General features: G+C 40.9%; 1 protein-coding gene across 4 annotated transcripts in view; it reads right to left on the minus strand.

The window, feature by feature from the left end:
* SLC18B1 (solute carrier family 18 member B1) overlaps positions 1 to 15232 on the minus strand; it is a 38118-nt gene that overhangs the window by 2641 nt on the left and 20245 nt on the right. For all 4 annotated transcript variants that reach the window (XM_019625111.1, XM_019625109.1, XM_019625107.1 and 1 more), the window contains exons 6-10: positions 13263 to 13419; positions 8207 to 8343; positions 5698 to 5799; positions 4288 to 4379; positions 1497 to 1592 (exon numbers count right to left, since the gene is read on the minus strand). In XM_019625111.1, the coding sequence (XP_019480656.1) occupies positions 1497 to 1592; positions 4288 to 4379; positions 5698 to 5799; positions 8207 to 8343; positions 13263 to 13419 (584 nt within the window). The remainder of the gene's footprint in view (positions 1 to 1496; positions 1593 to 4287; positions 4380 to 5697; positions 5800 to 8206; positions 8344 to 13262; positions 13420 to 15232) is intronic.

A 15232-nucleotide genomic window follows, 5' to 3' on the forward strand; every position in this document is an offset into this window, starting at 1 on the left:
GAGGAAAGGAAAGAGGAAGTGCAGGGAAACAGAGGAAGGAGGAGAGAAGATCATTCTTAAGAAAAGGCGCTGCTACAGCTAATTGTAACAGAGTATAATACTATAATATTAGCATTGCGGGAAGGGAAAAAGCTCCTCCCCATGTGTGGAAACATCTCCATCCCGTGTCACCATGCAATTCCAACAGGGCCAAATAACAACAAGGGCATCCCACCTCCCCACTGGAAGGAGGGGTCAGCAAAGACCAGCCCTGGGAATACCTGCAACGCTATCCCTGAGTATTTTGTGCCCTCTTTCAAATATAATCCTAAATTTCTTTGTTCTCGGTGCAGTTGCCCTTTCTGCTGGCCTGCCCACGCCCATCATTTTGGGAGTGTATTCTCCTTCTTTCATTTAACAAATCCTCTGCTTGTTTGGCTTTGTTTCCGTGGCTTACTTCTGCATCCTGGAATGCCTCCCTGCAACTCTACAAGAACCATTTCGTTCTCCTGTAACACACCTAAGGATGGAGGCCAGTGGCCAGGATAGCCGTGATTAGAGGACTGAAACTTTCAGGCACACCGTCCCCCGACACTGCCCACTTGCTGGAAGGGGAGAGGGGCTGGAGGTTGAGTCAATTACCAATGGCCAGTGATTTAACTAATCATGCCTGTGTAACGAAGCCTCCATGAAAACCCAAAAGGACGGGGTTCTGGTTGGTGAGCCAGGATGCTTACATGAGCCACTGTGCAGGGTCCCAAGCTACATGAGGACAGACGCTCCTTTGTTCAGGACCTCACCCTGTGCATGTCTTCATCTGGCTGTTCATTCTCACCCTTTATTATTTTGTCTAATAAACAATAATCTAGTGAGTAAACTGGTTTCCTAAATTCAGTGAGCTGCTCTAGCAAATTAACCAAATCCAAGCAAGGGGTGGTGGGAACCTCTGATTTGAGGCCAGTCGGTCAGAAGTACAGGTGATAACTTGGACTTGTGGGGACAGTCTTGTGGGACTGAGCCCCAAACCTGTAAAATCTGATGGTGTCTCTGGGTTGCCAGTGTCAGAACTGAGTTGAATCGTAGGACATCCAACCAGTGTGAGAGAACGGCTTGGTGGTATGAGAAAAACCCCACACGTTGGAATCAGTACTAGAGTCATTTCACCTGGTCACTCTGTGCTCTTGCATGGATTTCCTCCAGGAGAGAGAAACAATGCTGAGGCTTTTCCATTTTGCTTTGCATTTTTAAAGGTATATCTGTACACAGGCATAAACCAAGCTAAACCTCTATCCACAACCCATTTTACCTATTACTGTGTTAATATTACTGTATATTATCATTTATATCATCGCATTATTACATAGACTATATCACAATAATATGTCACATGAAATCATGAAGATGTAATGTTGTGAAAAAAATATCCAACATCCTACAAAACTGAGAAATTCAAGAAAGCCTATGATGCTCGCCGTTATTCAAAATACAACTCTTCAAGCAATGCACAATTTACTTACTATGCACAACTGAGAATCTCCGGAAAAGTTGGAATTATAGTCATGCCAGCAGAGATGCCATTGATGACTAATATCAGCACCAACAGCCAAAGCTGACTAAAAAAGAGTTTTGGAGAAAAAAAACAAAATTAGCATTTTAAGAGACACAAAGCATCATGCTGAGGAGGGCAGGCAGGATCCCAGAGAAGTTCCTTTCTCAGATTCCAGGATTCCTCTCACCCTCATTTCCCATCTGATCCCATTTCATTCTGAGATAGCATCCTTAAGTTCCTTATATTTGGGACGTGGAGTCAATTCATCCTGATATCTTAATGTCTTTGGTCACATATATCACATGCCTGGAATCAATCTACCTTTTATCACCATACGAAATCCTTCCAAAATTGGTGGCAATGCCAATGCTAATGTTCTTTCAACTGACTCAAAAATGGCATAGAAAGGAAGTGGTAAAGCGACAGGAGACGAATATGTGGATCATGCCGGGCACTATGCCAGTTACTGAACATCCATTACCCTGAATCCTTGCAGCATCCCTGTGATGTAAGTACTTTTTAAAAATGATTAAAGAAGACAATTTAGCTGATAAAAATAAACTTTATTTAACACTGTGAAGTGGACAATCTCCTTTTGGAGAACTGCAAGACAGAGCAGAAGGCAGGAAACTTCCAGAGGATAAAGAGTAAACAACAAGGAAAAAAAGATATATCTGATTGGCTGGGGCCACACTATCAACTCTGTCTGGGGTGAAGAGGCCCAGAGCTGTTTGGTGTTTGGGTTTGGCGACTGGATAGACCATTTCTGGTCAAGAGCAGCATTTACAGGTAGTACAGGAAGGGGCATGAGAACTATTTGTTTACAGAAGAACTGGGAGGTGGGATTCCAAGCCTGCTGCCTACCTGCTCCAAGACACAGAGCTCAGGTAGACATTAATCAGTCACACAGAACAAACCATCCTAAGGCTACTGAACAAAGAGATTCCACTGTAATGGCCATTCCCATAATTAAACCCATTACAAACTAGCCGCAGGCTGCACCTTACAAAAGTCAAAGGTCAACCTGCCCCTAGTCTTCTTGTACCTTGCAGAAGTTCCCCATACCAATTAGTTTTCCACTGAAACAAGAAACACAGATAAACCCCAGCCAGGAGGGAGGAGGGGTCTCTCTTTCACTAGAGATTAGAGATCGCCACTCTGCCTATGGGCTGGCCTTTCTTTTCTTACTTACTCTAGGCTAAATAAACTTATTTTCACTTTAAACTCTACGTAGGCTCATATCTGAATTCTTTCCTGTGTGAACCTAGAACCTTCTGGGCCCGGGCTTGAGTCCCCACTTCAGAGGATTTGCTCTGCCAGCATTACAGGGACACAAAAGTTATCTAAGTTTTGTTTGGCTGACGTGGCACTCCAGGCAGGGGGCGCTTCTTGGGCCTAGAAAGTTATTTCAGCAGTCGTATTATCAACTCTCTTTTGTAGATTTAAAAACAGCAACAACAACAACAACAACAAAAACTGAGGCTCTTGGAAATTATGTGATTTGCTCAAGTTCACAAATCTAGTAAATGACAAAGCCAGGATGTAAACCCAAATCTGAAGGACTCTGAAATCCTTTCTCTTTCCATATCGTGCTTTATCCCAGCAGTACCTGAAAATGTCTAAGAAGCTTACTTTATTTAGCAAATAAATTATGTTAAGCAAGCTTTAATGAACAGCTACCACATGCTAAGGATGATACAGAAAAAAAACATGGCCCCTGCTTTAAGGAATAAGGAAGACGAAGAGCAAAAACAAAAATATATTCCAGGGCTGGCCGAGTGGCGCGCTGGTTAAGAGCTGGCTTGGGACGCCAGAGGACCCCGGTTCAGATCCCACATATGAGGGCCAGTGGCACTGCCCTCTACAGCTAAGATGCTGAACAGCAGCTCGACCTGGATCTGGGCTGCTGTGAGTCACCCGCGACAGCAGGTGGGTTGCCATGGGCTACCGTGTGTAGCCGGCGGCCAGCAGCTGCCGTGAGCAGCCGTCCAGAAGCCGGTTGACTGATCTGCCTCACCCGGGAAGAGCGCAATGATGGTGCCAACTTGGGCCAGTGAAGCAACGTCCTGCACCACTAGACTGAAGAACAAAACAACAGCAACTTGTCTGTTCCCCTTCCCCCAACTCCCCAGCACTGTTCCCATCCCCCCAATTCCACAATAAAAATCTTTAAAAATATATATATATATATATTTTATATATATATATATATATAAATATATATATATATATATTCTAAGAACTATCAGCTAAAGGCAGGTGGCAACAAATGCTATTTTAAAAATAAAGTACTGGGGAAGTCAGTAAGCTCAGTTGGTTAGAACGCAGTGCTCATAACACCAAGGTTGCCGGTTCGATCCCCACACGGACCAATGAGATGCCGCCTCCACAACTAGATTGAAACAACTACTTGACTTGGAGCTGATGGGTCCTGGAGAAACACACTGTTCCCAATAAAATTTTTTTTTAATTCTTAAAAAAAAATAAAGTACAAAGAAATGCACAATTGAAACACAAAGGAAGAATAAGCATATTTCTCATTCGATACAGATCTTATGCATTCCTGTTTGCTTGTACCACTGCTAGCTTATAGTATGGTAAAATACTGTCAGTCTAACAAATAATTCAATAGAGTCCTAAATCAAGGTAATTATTTCAATAGTAAGGCTCAACACTAAGCCATACCAGCGTTACACTAAAATAAAAAAAAAAAAATTCCTAATGCTATTCAGCCAAAAATACAGAAGGAAAACAATTACCTTTTAATGTGCAAGACTGGGACAGGTCCTAACAGCATGTAGCAGCCTGCTGTGATGAAGTTTCCCAAAACCACAAACCATTTCCTTAGACGCTGGTAAAGAAAAGGAACAAAGAAGCTCTTAGAACCCTCCATAATCACAGAATGTAAAAATCCCTGATGAACATAAATCATGATCTTTAAAGAATCCAAATACATTGAAGAAAACAAAACTTTACATTTAAAATAGGCAGATGGTGAACACAAAAGCAAGGACAATGTACTCCAGGTAGGGGCAGTGCAAAAGGGGTCCTTGGAAAAGGAATGCACTGGGGAGTTTGCACATGATGAACTCTTTCAAATAGAACAATTTCGAAAGCAGTCATTGCAAGGAACCACCTAGTAGGTAAAATGCCTAGAAAACCCACATTATTTAAAAAGTACCCAATAAAATTGCCCCTTATAAACTATATGGATGAAGGCTAACAACTACAGGTTGACAGCTCAGCTATATAAGGCTATGTCTTAAAACCAAGCTCCAAACACTGTTTAAGACACTTGCTTTTTGTCACCTGGGATACTTAGTCATCTCCTTGTAATTTAGTTCTTGTTAAATTTATATGTAAATCTAATGAAGTGAGGAAAAGCTACAAACAAGCACTAAAGCCATAGAAGCTTGGGAGTTAGCTAACAGTACTAGTTCTGTATACTAGTTACCTGGACTGAATGGCTTAGGCCTGGTTAGAGGAGAATCAGAGGGCTTTTCTGTCAGGATGGCTATGGGGTAACCAATGCTACTGATGTGGCCAATCCTTTCGCTCCCACAGAAAACTAAATTATCTCCTCTCAATTTGATCAAGTCCTAACCACCTCTGGGACTCCGACCTAACTATTAAAGTCAACCCATTTTATTTTATTATTTTATTTTATTTTTGCATCAAAGGAGCTTTTTCTTTTAGAAAGTCAAATCCAGTAGTTTTTCAAGAGTTTTAGCACAAGATTCCTCTTCCCAGGTGAAGCAATTAACAGTGAATATGCTCAAGGTGATGGCAGGTTGGAGTCCCTGGAACCTACACTAGAACCGCTCCATTAGCTCAAAAAATTGAATAAATTAGAACTTAAATGTTCTTACCACACCCTCCTCAAAAAAAAAAAGATAAATAGGTGAGGTGATGGATATGTTAATTAAGTAGATGGATGGAATCCTTTCACAATATATAGACAGATATAGATACAGATATCTCGAATCGCCATGGTGTGCACTTTAAATATCTTACAACTTTGTCAACTATACTTCAATGAAGCTGAAATTTAAAAAAAATGAATATGTCAGTTCTAATCAACAGATCTCTAGAGTTCTAGAGGCACAGATGGAAAAACCACTGGTCTAAATATACAAAAGCGTTCTTAAATATTAATTAAGTGTACATACTGGCATTTTATCACTTAGTAGACCAAAGAGTGGTGAAGAAATGGCATACGACAGTGCCAAACCCAGGAAGACCAGTCCCACATATCCAGCTGGTAAATTAAACTGCAAAAGAAATTTTGTATTAAAGTTACACGGTTAAGTCATTTTAAAAATAAGTATCTATCTTCTGTCTACTATTTCTTCAACTCTTATCTACCATGAGTCTACTAATAACACTCAGCGTCCTTCCTAATTTTTTATCTTACTTTTTCTCTATGAGGGAAAAAAACCTAACCAGAGGTCAGAAGTCCTAGATTTTTTGCTTTGTAGCGTTTGACATAATTTTGCTTCTATGAATCACAGCTTTTTACATGTAAACTTTTGCAACATGTAAACATTTGCTTTGCAAACTTTTATGTGCCTGGAGAACTTGTTAAACTTTTACCTGGAGAACTTGTTAAAAGAGGTTCCTGGAACCTAGCCCTAGAATTTCTGATTCAAAAAGTCTGGACTGGGCCCGAGAATTTGCATTTCTAATGGGCAACCAGGTGATGCTGACTGTCCACAGACTCAGTATATTAGTGTAAAAAACACTGCTGATATTATCTATTCTATCCACCTCAAAGGGATATTAATATCTAGTCAAAGAATTCGATGCTACGCCACATTTTGAAAAGCTTTTGAACAGTAAGCTAATACACAACTCTGATACTGTTACTATCATCAAGATGATAAAAATGCTTTTGATATATCTGAGTTGTTCTCATTATCCTTAATTTCCTTAACTAATTTTTTGAGCTAAGCCCATGGGATTTATTTATGAGTTAGTATACCTTTGAACAAGTTTATGACAAATATTAATTCATGCTAAAAATTAGTCCTTTAAAGATACAAGCAAGATACCAAAGTCAGATATATCTTTTTCTGATTTTATTAATACAACCAGAGGAAGGCAGAGCGGAACTTTCTTATTCTAAAAGGCTGGGTGACCAATGACTAGATCGCAAACCATCAATTCAAACAACTGATGAGAAGTCAGAAGAAGGGTAATAGGATAAAAAAATTGATAGGAAAATACATTTCTAAAAATTTCTTATGAGATAGACATGAGCAACTTGGGTTTACTAGAGATTGGTTACAATTTTTTCCCATTGTTTAGACACAACTTCCTGTGGACAGATAAACGACTTTTAAAGAGGCACATTGTTGATATAAATGTGTCACCATACACATGTTTTTCTTATGTGTTACCTCCTAGATGCTCACTGCTTAAGCATGACATTCTATTATTCTGTAATTAAAATTACAGTCCCCAAGTTTAGCTTTTTGGGTAGTTCACATACCCAAAACTGTCTTTAATGACTTCAAGGAATTGTGCTTCTGGTAACTACTTTTTTTTTTTTTTAAAGATTTTTATTGGGGAATTGGGGGAAGGGGACAGACAAGTTGCTGTCCTTTTGTTCTTCAGTCTAGTTGTGGAGGACGTTGCTTCACTGGCCCAAGTTGGCATCATCATTGCGCTCTTCCTGGGTGAGGCAGATCAGTCGCCGGCTTCTGGACGGCCGCTCACTGTGGCTGCTGGCCGCTCACACTGGTTGCTGGCTACACACGGTAGCCCATGGCAACCCACTGCAGTAGGGGCTGCAGCCTACGCCGTCGCCTGCGACTCATGGCAGCCCAGCTCCAGATTGAGCTGTTGTTCAGCATCTTAGCTGTGGAGGGCAGTGTCACTGGCCCTCATATGTGGGATCCGAACCGGGGCCCTCTGGCATCCCAAGCCAGCTCTTAACCAACGCGCCACTCGGCCGGCCCTGGTAACTGCTTTTTTTAATTCTAATGCCTCACATAAAGTCAGAGTGGGCTGCAATTGATAGATTTCTGCCTTTATATACACATATTAATTCTTCAGTGTAATTAACTACCAGACTTGATAATACAGTTTACTGCATTATTAATAATCTTTTTCAAAAATATCTAAGAAAAATTTTCTATGACGTCAAACTTTTAGAATTCAGTATTTATTTTCCAGCTCTAAAACAATGGAGAAGTTATTCGTTCCTCTCTCTCATCCCAGATTAATATAGTCCGTAGTCATTCAACTATATGTAATAGCCTAAAAAGTAAACGGGTTCAGAGGGGATCTGTTAGAGAAGAAACATACCTCCCATTAAATGAGCCACTGAGCACTCCGAACTCCCCAATGGAGTTAAAACGAACAGAGGAAAAGGTGTCCTTATTAAGCAGCCAGGGTGATACACAAGCCAGATAGATCTACGATGACTTGACTTTGGTGTTGGAAGACGACAACGAATGTTGGGGCCACTTAGTGAAAGGTTTTTCCCATTTCCACTGCATCAGACCCCTCATTATGAGGACATTCCAGGCAAAGGTACAGGCTATCTCAGTGTGCAGTTCCCACTCATCCCCTTGACCCAGCCTCTCAGAGAACTTTCCACAAAGCAGGGCCCAACAGCAAGTAATTATGTCCACCTTTAACAATGCAGAGCTCTTCGGCAATCAGGCTACTTACCTTCTTCAAAACAAAGAGAGACAGGGTACAGTCAAGGAAGCCAAAACATGCACTGACTGAGTTGATGACAAAGGTTAAGACGGTGACCTTGGGTAGAGTGACGAGTTTCCAGAATGATTGCTCACCTGGATTAGACTCTGGGGTAAAAGTAAAAAACAAACAAAAAAATACAATAATTAAAATCACTTAACTTTATCATTTAACCTGTTTTGAAAGTAAAATTAGTAAGGCCATCTTTATCTGGTAATCAAAATAACTGCACCTCTGAGATTGCCTAAAATTATATATTACCTATATTTGCATATAAGTTATTCAAACCTAGAGGCCACATTCAGTTTTCTTAAAAAATAATGTCTCAAGGGCCGGCCAAGTAGCTCAGTTGGTTAAGAGCTTGCTCAAGAGTTTGAGCTCTGAGCAACAGCAGTTCGAGTTCTGGCCTAAGCTGAGCTGCCACTGAGCTGCCAACAGGTGGCAGGATGGCTCAGCTAAAAAAAAAAAAAAAAAGGAAAAAAAAATAAATAAATAATGTCTCAAATTGAAAGAATGAATTAGAATCTGAGTGTGAGAGGAAGAAGGCGTCTTAGGTTATAGGTTATAACCCAGAGGCAAGTGAGACCTTTCCCAGGTGAAATAGAGAACATCTAGTTTAATTTGGTACATGGAAAAAGCCTGAAGCTTTATCAAGGAACAATGTGTGTGTGCTGAGAAGGAACCTCGGTTAATCAAAGAACACAAGGCAATTTTTTGTTTGTTTTTCTACTGGCAAAAATACTGGATTGAAGGGGGTGCTACTGAATCATGTAAATTACATTTAGCATTCAAGGTCAGTTGAGCACCAAACTCCCTTCCCCCCATTCCCCCAACGTCTTCACTGTTCCCAGCATCAGCCATGGTTGTTTCCAAGCCTCCAGTCAGTCTACGACTCCTTTCTTTTTCCCCTACTAATTTTTCAAATTCTATACACTCTGTAAGGTCTGGCTCTAACCATAATTATTCCATACATTTTACCTTTCCCTGGTTTCCTGCTATACTTTAAGTCTATACCACATATTTTAGCTCCTAAACTATATTTCATTTTACATTGTTTACTATTTTCCAGTGGCTTTCCTATTTTCCAATTAATTTAGTGAAAACAATCTTTGCTGAGCCAGGTACCATGCAAAATGTGGGTGAGGTCAAGGTCAAACCCTAGACCCTGTCCTCATAGAGAAGTTACCATAAGATGTGGAGAGAACTAGAATGGAACCGGAGACCGAGTGGGGGGGGACAGGGACGGGGGGACGGATGCATATTATTCCATATTCCAGGAATGGCGCATTCCAAGAAGTGAGGAAAAACTGTTGTTTGAGGGAATGAAAGAACACAGGCAAAGCTGGAGGACAGAGCTTGGGGTGGGGGCACCTACGTACCGGGGAGAGATCATACTGCAGAAGGACATACTGATAAGATTATGCAGCGTTTTCTAAAACATGCTAAGAAACCTGAGCAATCACTAAGGATTTCAAACAAGGAAGGAGATTCAGATCTGTGGTTTAAAGGGGCCTCTCTGTGGTCTCATGGAGAATGGAGACAAGAGCCGGCTATAGTGATCCAGGCCAGAGGTGATATCGGCCGATTTTCGACAAGGAAGCTCTTTGAAAGTCAGGATCGGCACTCCTATATCCCCATTTCTTCACTAGTACCCACCATGGTCCATTACCAATCAATTCCAGTTGAATAATGATCCAATACGGAGCAAAGTACAAAAAAGCACAAAGCGTGGTTCCACTGTGTTAAGTGCTATATTTAGGCTTTTTTAGGATACAAGGGATAAAGTTAAACCTTGGTGTTCGTTTCTTAGTTATCAGACAAATATTCAACGGTGAACCAAATCAGAGTACAGCCCAGTACCATCAACTACATTAACAGCAGCGCGTAATCAGACTTAGAAAGAGAACAAGCACCACTGTGTGGCTCGGTGGGGTAATGCCACCAGGGAGACTGGTGTGGACTTTGAACTGTATGTTAAAGATGTTTTTTTAGTCACCTTTAAGATATAAATTATAAAAAAATCAACTTTAATCACTTATATTTATTGTGCATATAAAAGGTATTATGGATTTATGGTGTAAGACAAGCTATTATGGCATAAATGTTCCCCTTCTCTAAATCCAAAGTGGGAAAAGGGGTTATCAAAATAATATATAATAATGTCCATGAAAACAAACACATACCAAGTTTAATTAAGCTGTTGAAGAAGCTCAAGTCATAAAAACTTAGGGTGATATCTGCTCCAAGAGACACATGGCAGAATCACCTGGGGGGCTTTTCCAAGCTACTCAAGTACTCTCTCGGCTCCCCCCAATCTGATACACTGTTCCTAGAGGGACGTGGCTCCCTGGTTGGTAATGCCTGTCAAAGGAAGCTACTGGTAGAGATGGGGAAGTGGGGAAGGATGTAGGGTGTCCCTTGGGTGTGAGGGGGCAGGAAACATACTGAGCACTGCAGCACCACTTACTCAGCATTTAGCCCAATGATCGAGAATGTTCAGCAAAACTTCCCAAAAGAGGAAATACGAATTAGGTTTTGAAGGATATATACGAGTTAGGTAGTTGAAGGGGGAAATATTCCAGCTCATGTGACTCCTCTGCTAAAATCTAACAACAGCTCTTAATGGCTTTCAGAGTAAAGCTCACATTTTATAAATTTAGGGATTTTTAATAAGAGGATTAGCATGTCCATGACTGTGTTTTAGAAACATTTCTTTAGAGCAGTACAGAAGAGGGGACTTGGAGAGCAGATATAAAGGATAAGCCAGGGGGAGGAACCAAAGCTGACTCAGTGACCCAAAGCTAAAGCCTCACTGTCCATGGGTCTAGAGCAGCGGTTCTCAACCTTCCTAATGCCGCGACCCCTTAATACAGTTCCTCATGTTGTGGTGACCCCCAACCATAAAATTATGTTCATTGCTACTGTATAACTAATTTTGCTACTGTTATGAATCGTAATGTAAATATCTTTTTGTTTACCGATGGTCTTAGGTGACCCCTGTGAAAGGGTCGTTCGACCCCCAAAGGGGTCACGACCCACGGGTTGAGAACCGCTGGTCTAGAAGGAGGTAAACAAGTGGAGTAGAACACAAAATTCTGTCATTATCATCAAAATAAGATTTAATTTTTCAAGCTTCTTTCTATAAGCTCTCCTAAAAAAATTAATTTTTAAAAGCACTCCTTAATGGCAACACTTAAATCAGTATTTATAGCCTTAACATTATCAATCTTGGAGATTTTTTTTTTTAAGATTTTTATTGGGGAATTGGGGGGTGGGAACAGCACTGGGGAATCTGGGAAAGGGGAACAGACAAGTTGCTGTCGTTTTCTTCTTCAGTCTAGTTGTGGAGCATGTTGCTTCACTGGCCCAAGCTGGCACCATCATTGCGCTCTTCCCGGGCGAGGCAGATCAGTCGCTGGCCTCTGGATGGCCGCTCACAGCGGCTGCCGGCCACACACGGTAGCTTATGGCAGCCCACTGCAGCAGGGGACTGCAGCTTATTTTGTCACCGGACACTCACGGCAGCCCAGCCCCAGGTCGAGCTGCCGTTCACCATCTTGGCTGCAGAGGGCAGTGTCACTGGCCCTCATATGTGGGATCCGATCCGGGGACCTCTGGCATCCCAAGCCAGCTCTTAACCATCGCGCCACTCGGCCGGCCCTTGGAGATTTTTTTATATCAGTTTTTTTCCATGTAATCTAAGATCCTTTTGTACATAGACTGCAAGTTTATGAAACAATTTTGTTCATAAAAATATAGTTAGCTGGGACTTTGTTAAGTTCAGTGAAGACGCAGGGAAATTTTAACTGAGGAATAACAGAAATGAAGAGAAATAAGTACCAAGCAACTAGGCTGGTGGCAATTACAGGGGGCTGCAAAATATACCAATCTGTGGGGATACGGAAGGAAAAGAGGAGAGCAGGCCGGGACTCAAGGAGTAACAGGTGTTGGGGCCAGGTCAATACCTAATCACAGGTGTTCTAAATACCATGTCCTACCATTAATTAGTAAGCAAAGTCTTTTTTCCTTATATGTTGTGGTAAAGCGTTCACAAAACTCTTTCCCCTGCTGCATGAGAATGTGACATGGTGTCAGTTTCTTAGTTATCAGCCAAGGGTTCATCTGTGACCCAAGTCTGAGCACAGCCAAGAATGCAGGACTGTAGAGACCATCCTTGTTAAGGTGCTACTGGTATTAGAAAGAGGACAGGCACCGCCATGTTTCAGGGTGATGGTGCCTCTCTAGCAACCGTCTCTAGCTCTCTCCTCTCCAGCCAACTTTCTAGCTCTGTCCCCGTAGTAATAAGGGTAAATTGCTAAATATGTTACTAGGCCATCTTGCTCATAATAAAAATGACCCTGGCCTGGTAATTTCCATCTGTACAGAAGAAACTGTAAATAAACCATAAATACCTGATGAGGTAGGTATCTGAGCTTCCCTGAGTGTGCTGACTTGTACCCAGTATGTCCTTCGTGGAGACTCTGGCAGCTATGCCCATGGAGTTGTTACAGGATATGTTAACGCCTACGGGGCGTGAAGCTTTGAAGCTTTGAAGCCAGGGTGACTTTCATTACTGCCTGATGTGGCCCTGTGTCCTTGCACCTCGGGTGTGTTAGACAGCTGCAAGGACTACCGGGAAGGAAGGTGTGACCTTGCCCTCCTGTCTTATATAGCCTTGCAAGAAGATCTGGTGCTACGTGTGGTGCGTGGTAACTTGTCATTTTGAATTTTTAATTAAGTCCAAGATGACGTCCAGTTAGCACCACATATGGCGATGTTTTATGATCGGAAGTTAAATATTTTCTAGTTCTGAAGGTCGGAAAGAATTTATGATACATAGAAATTCATATAAACTAACTGCCTACAGCAACATTTCTAAAAAGAGAATCAGTTCTTTCATGGTACTCTTCAAACCTATTATTGATTATGTAAAATAAAAGTGAGTATATGTCAAATTGGTCTCCAACAAAGGCATACAAATACTTAAATTTACGATTCTTAAAATGAGTAATAAATGTGGTCTTACCATAATTAGGTAGAATACACATGATGAGTGGTACCATGAGCAAAATTATGCATCCCAGACAAATAAAAGGCACCTCATAGCCAAAGGATTGATACAAGAAGCCACCTATAGGAGGCCCTAGCACTAGTCCCAGTCCAGAAAAAACCTCAAGACTTCCCTAAAAATAGGATAAAAAGAATAGAGTTAATATATTTTGTTTGAAAAATTAACAAATAAAGATTTAATGGGCACTATCTGAAAACAATTCTATGCATCTCACAATTTACACACAAAACACACACAAACACACACACACACACACACACACACGCACGCGCCAAGACAAACCCAAAATTTAAACATACATATTGAAATCATATACATACTAGAAAAATAAAATATGGAGGTTTTATTGTCTTTTAATTCCTTTGGTAGTGAATGTTTTCTAATTATGACACAAAAATTCAGAAAACACAAAAGAAAAGATTGGTAAATCTGATTACATGAAAATAGGAAAAACAGTGTATGGCAAAGCACATCAAAAGACAAATGAAGAGCAGAGAAAAAAATAGTGATAAAGGACTAATTTCCCAAATATATCAAGAGAGCTTCTACTAATCAATGAGAAAAAAAAAATGAACAACTTAATAGGAAAATGGGCAAATGCTATAAATAGACTGTTGACACATAAAATGAAATACAAAGCTCTTAGGCATATAAAAGGAAGTTCACCGTAACTTTTAAACAAATTAACACTTAAAGCATAAGAAACCAATGTTTACCTATCACTCATCAAACTCTTTATGCTGACAAGCATATGAGCAAACAAGCACTCCTGTACATTGCTGGTGAGTAAACACTGGAGGGCATTCTGGCAAATTGATGATTATAAATGCACATATTCTCTGACCGAGAATGCAACTTCTGGGAGTTAAAATTACAGGTATAGCCATAAAGATGTGATACCATGTACAAGCTTATGTCTGAAGCAACTATTCGCAGTAGCAAAAGATGTAAACATTTAAATATTCATCAGTTTAAATAAACTAGGTTATAACCATCCAGTGAAGCGCTATACAGCCATTAAAGAGAAGCAAAGTAAGGAACTTCTCATAGTTAGGTACAGGGAGATCTCCAAGATGATCCCATCGTTAGTGTAATCAGCAAGACTGAACAGTGCAGAGAGTATGTTACCTACCATTCATGCAGAGAAAATGGAGGGATTCCTGCTCTCTCTCAATGTGGGTGTACGTATGTGTGTGTGTACGTAGGTACGTGTATACATAAATACGTGGAAACACTTTGGAAGAAACCTGTGCTATCTGTTGCCTCTGGGAGACCAATGCTGGGCTGGGTGCCTGGGCAACAGGTGTCCATGAAGGCTGAGGAATGGTAATATAGAGAATATATTCACTATATCCTATCTTTTCTTTTGTACCTTTTGAATTTTGTATCACGTAAAATTCTTTTTTTGTTCAAGTTAAAATAAACAAAAGAGTGCTATGAAAAAAATAGTTTATTGTTACATATAACTCTTACAAAAATTGCACCATTTTAAATCAATTTAGGAGCTTTAAACAAAAACCTATGACTTGCAACCTTATATCCTCAGACCTCACAGAAGACACAAAAGCAGCCCATTACCGTATTTGCCGGCGTATAAGACAATTTTTTGGCCCTGAAAAATATGCCTCCAAGTAGGGGGTCGTCTTATACGCCAGGTACACTTCAGATAGACTGCCCATAGTGCTTGCCCCGTGCCATAGTGGCCTCCCCGATGCCCGCCCACTTCATTCCACATACCGTTGAGGCATCAGCAGCGCTGCTGGGTGTATGCTCGGCTGTTATGCGATTTTGCGAGTGTGGTAATTCGGGTTACCGTATATTTCTTTACATATTATGCATTGAAGATTCGCGATTTTGCGCTATCATGGTGCCTGTTAGAATGTTGAAGAGCTCGCACTTGCACACTAGTGAGGTCCCAGGGAGAT

This window comes from Hipposideros armiger, unplaced genomic scaffold (genome assembly GCF_001890085.2).
Source record: "Hipposideros armiger isolate ML-2016 unplaced genomic scaffold, ASM189008v1 scaffold_614, whole genome shotgun sequence".
Taxonomy (NCBI): Eukaryota; Metazoa; Chordata; class Mammalia; order Chiroptera; family Hipposideridae; genus Hipposideros; species Hipposideros armiger.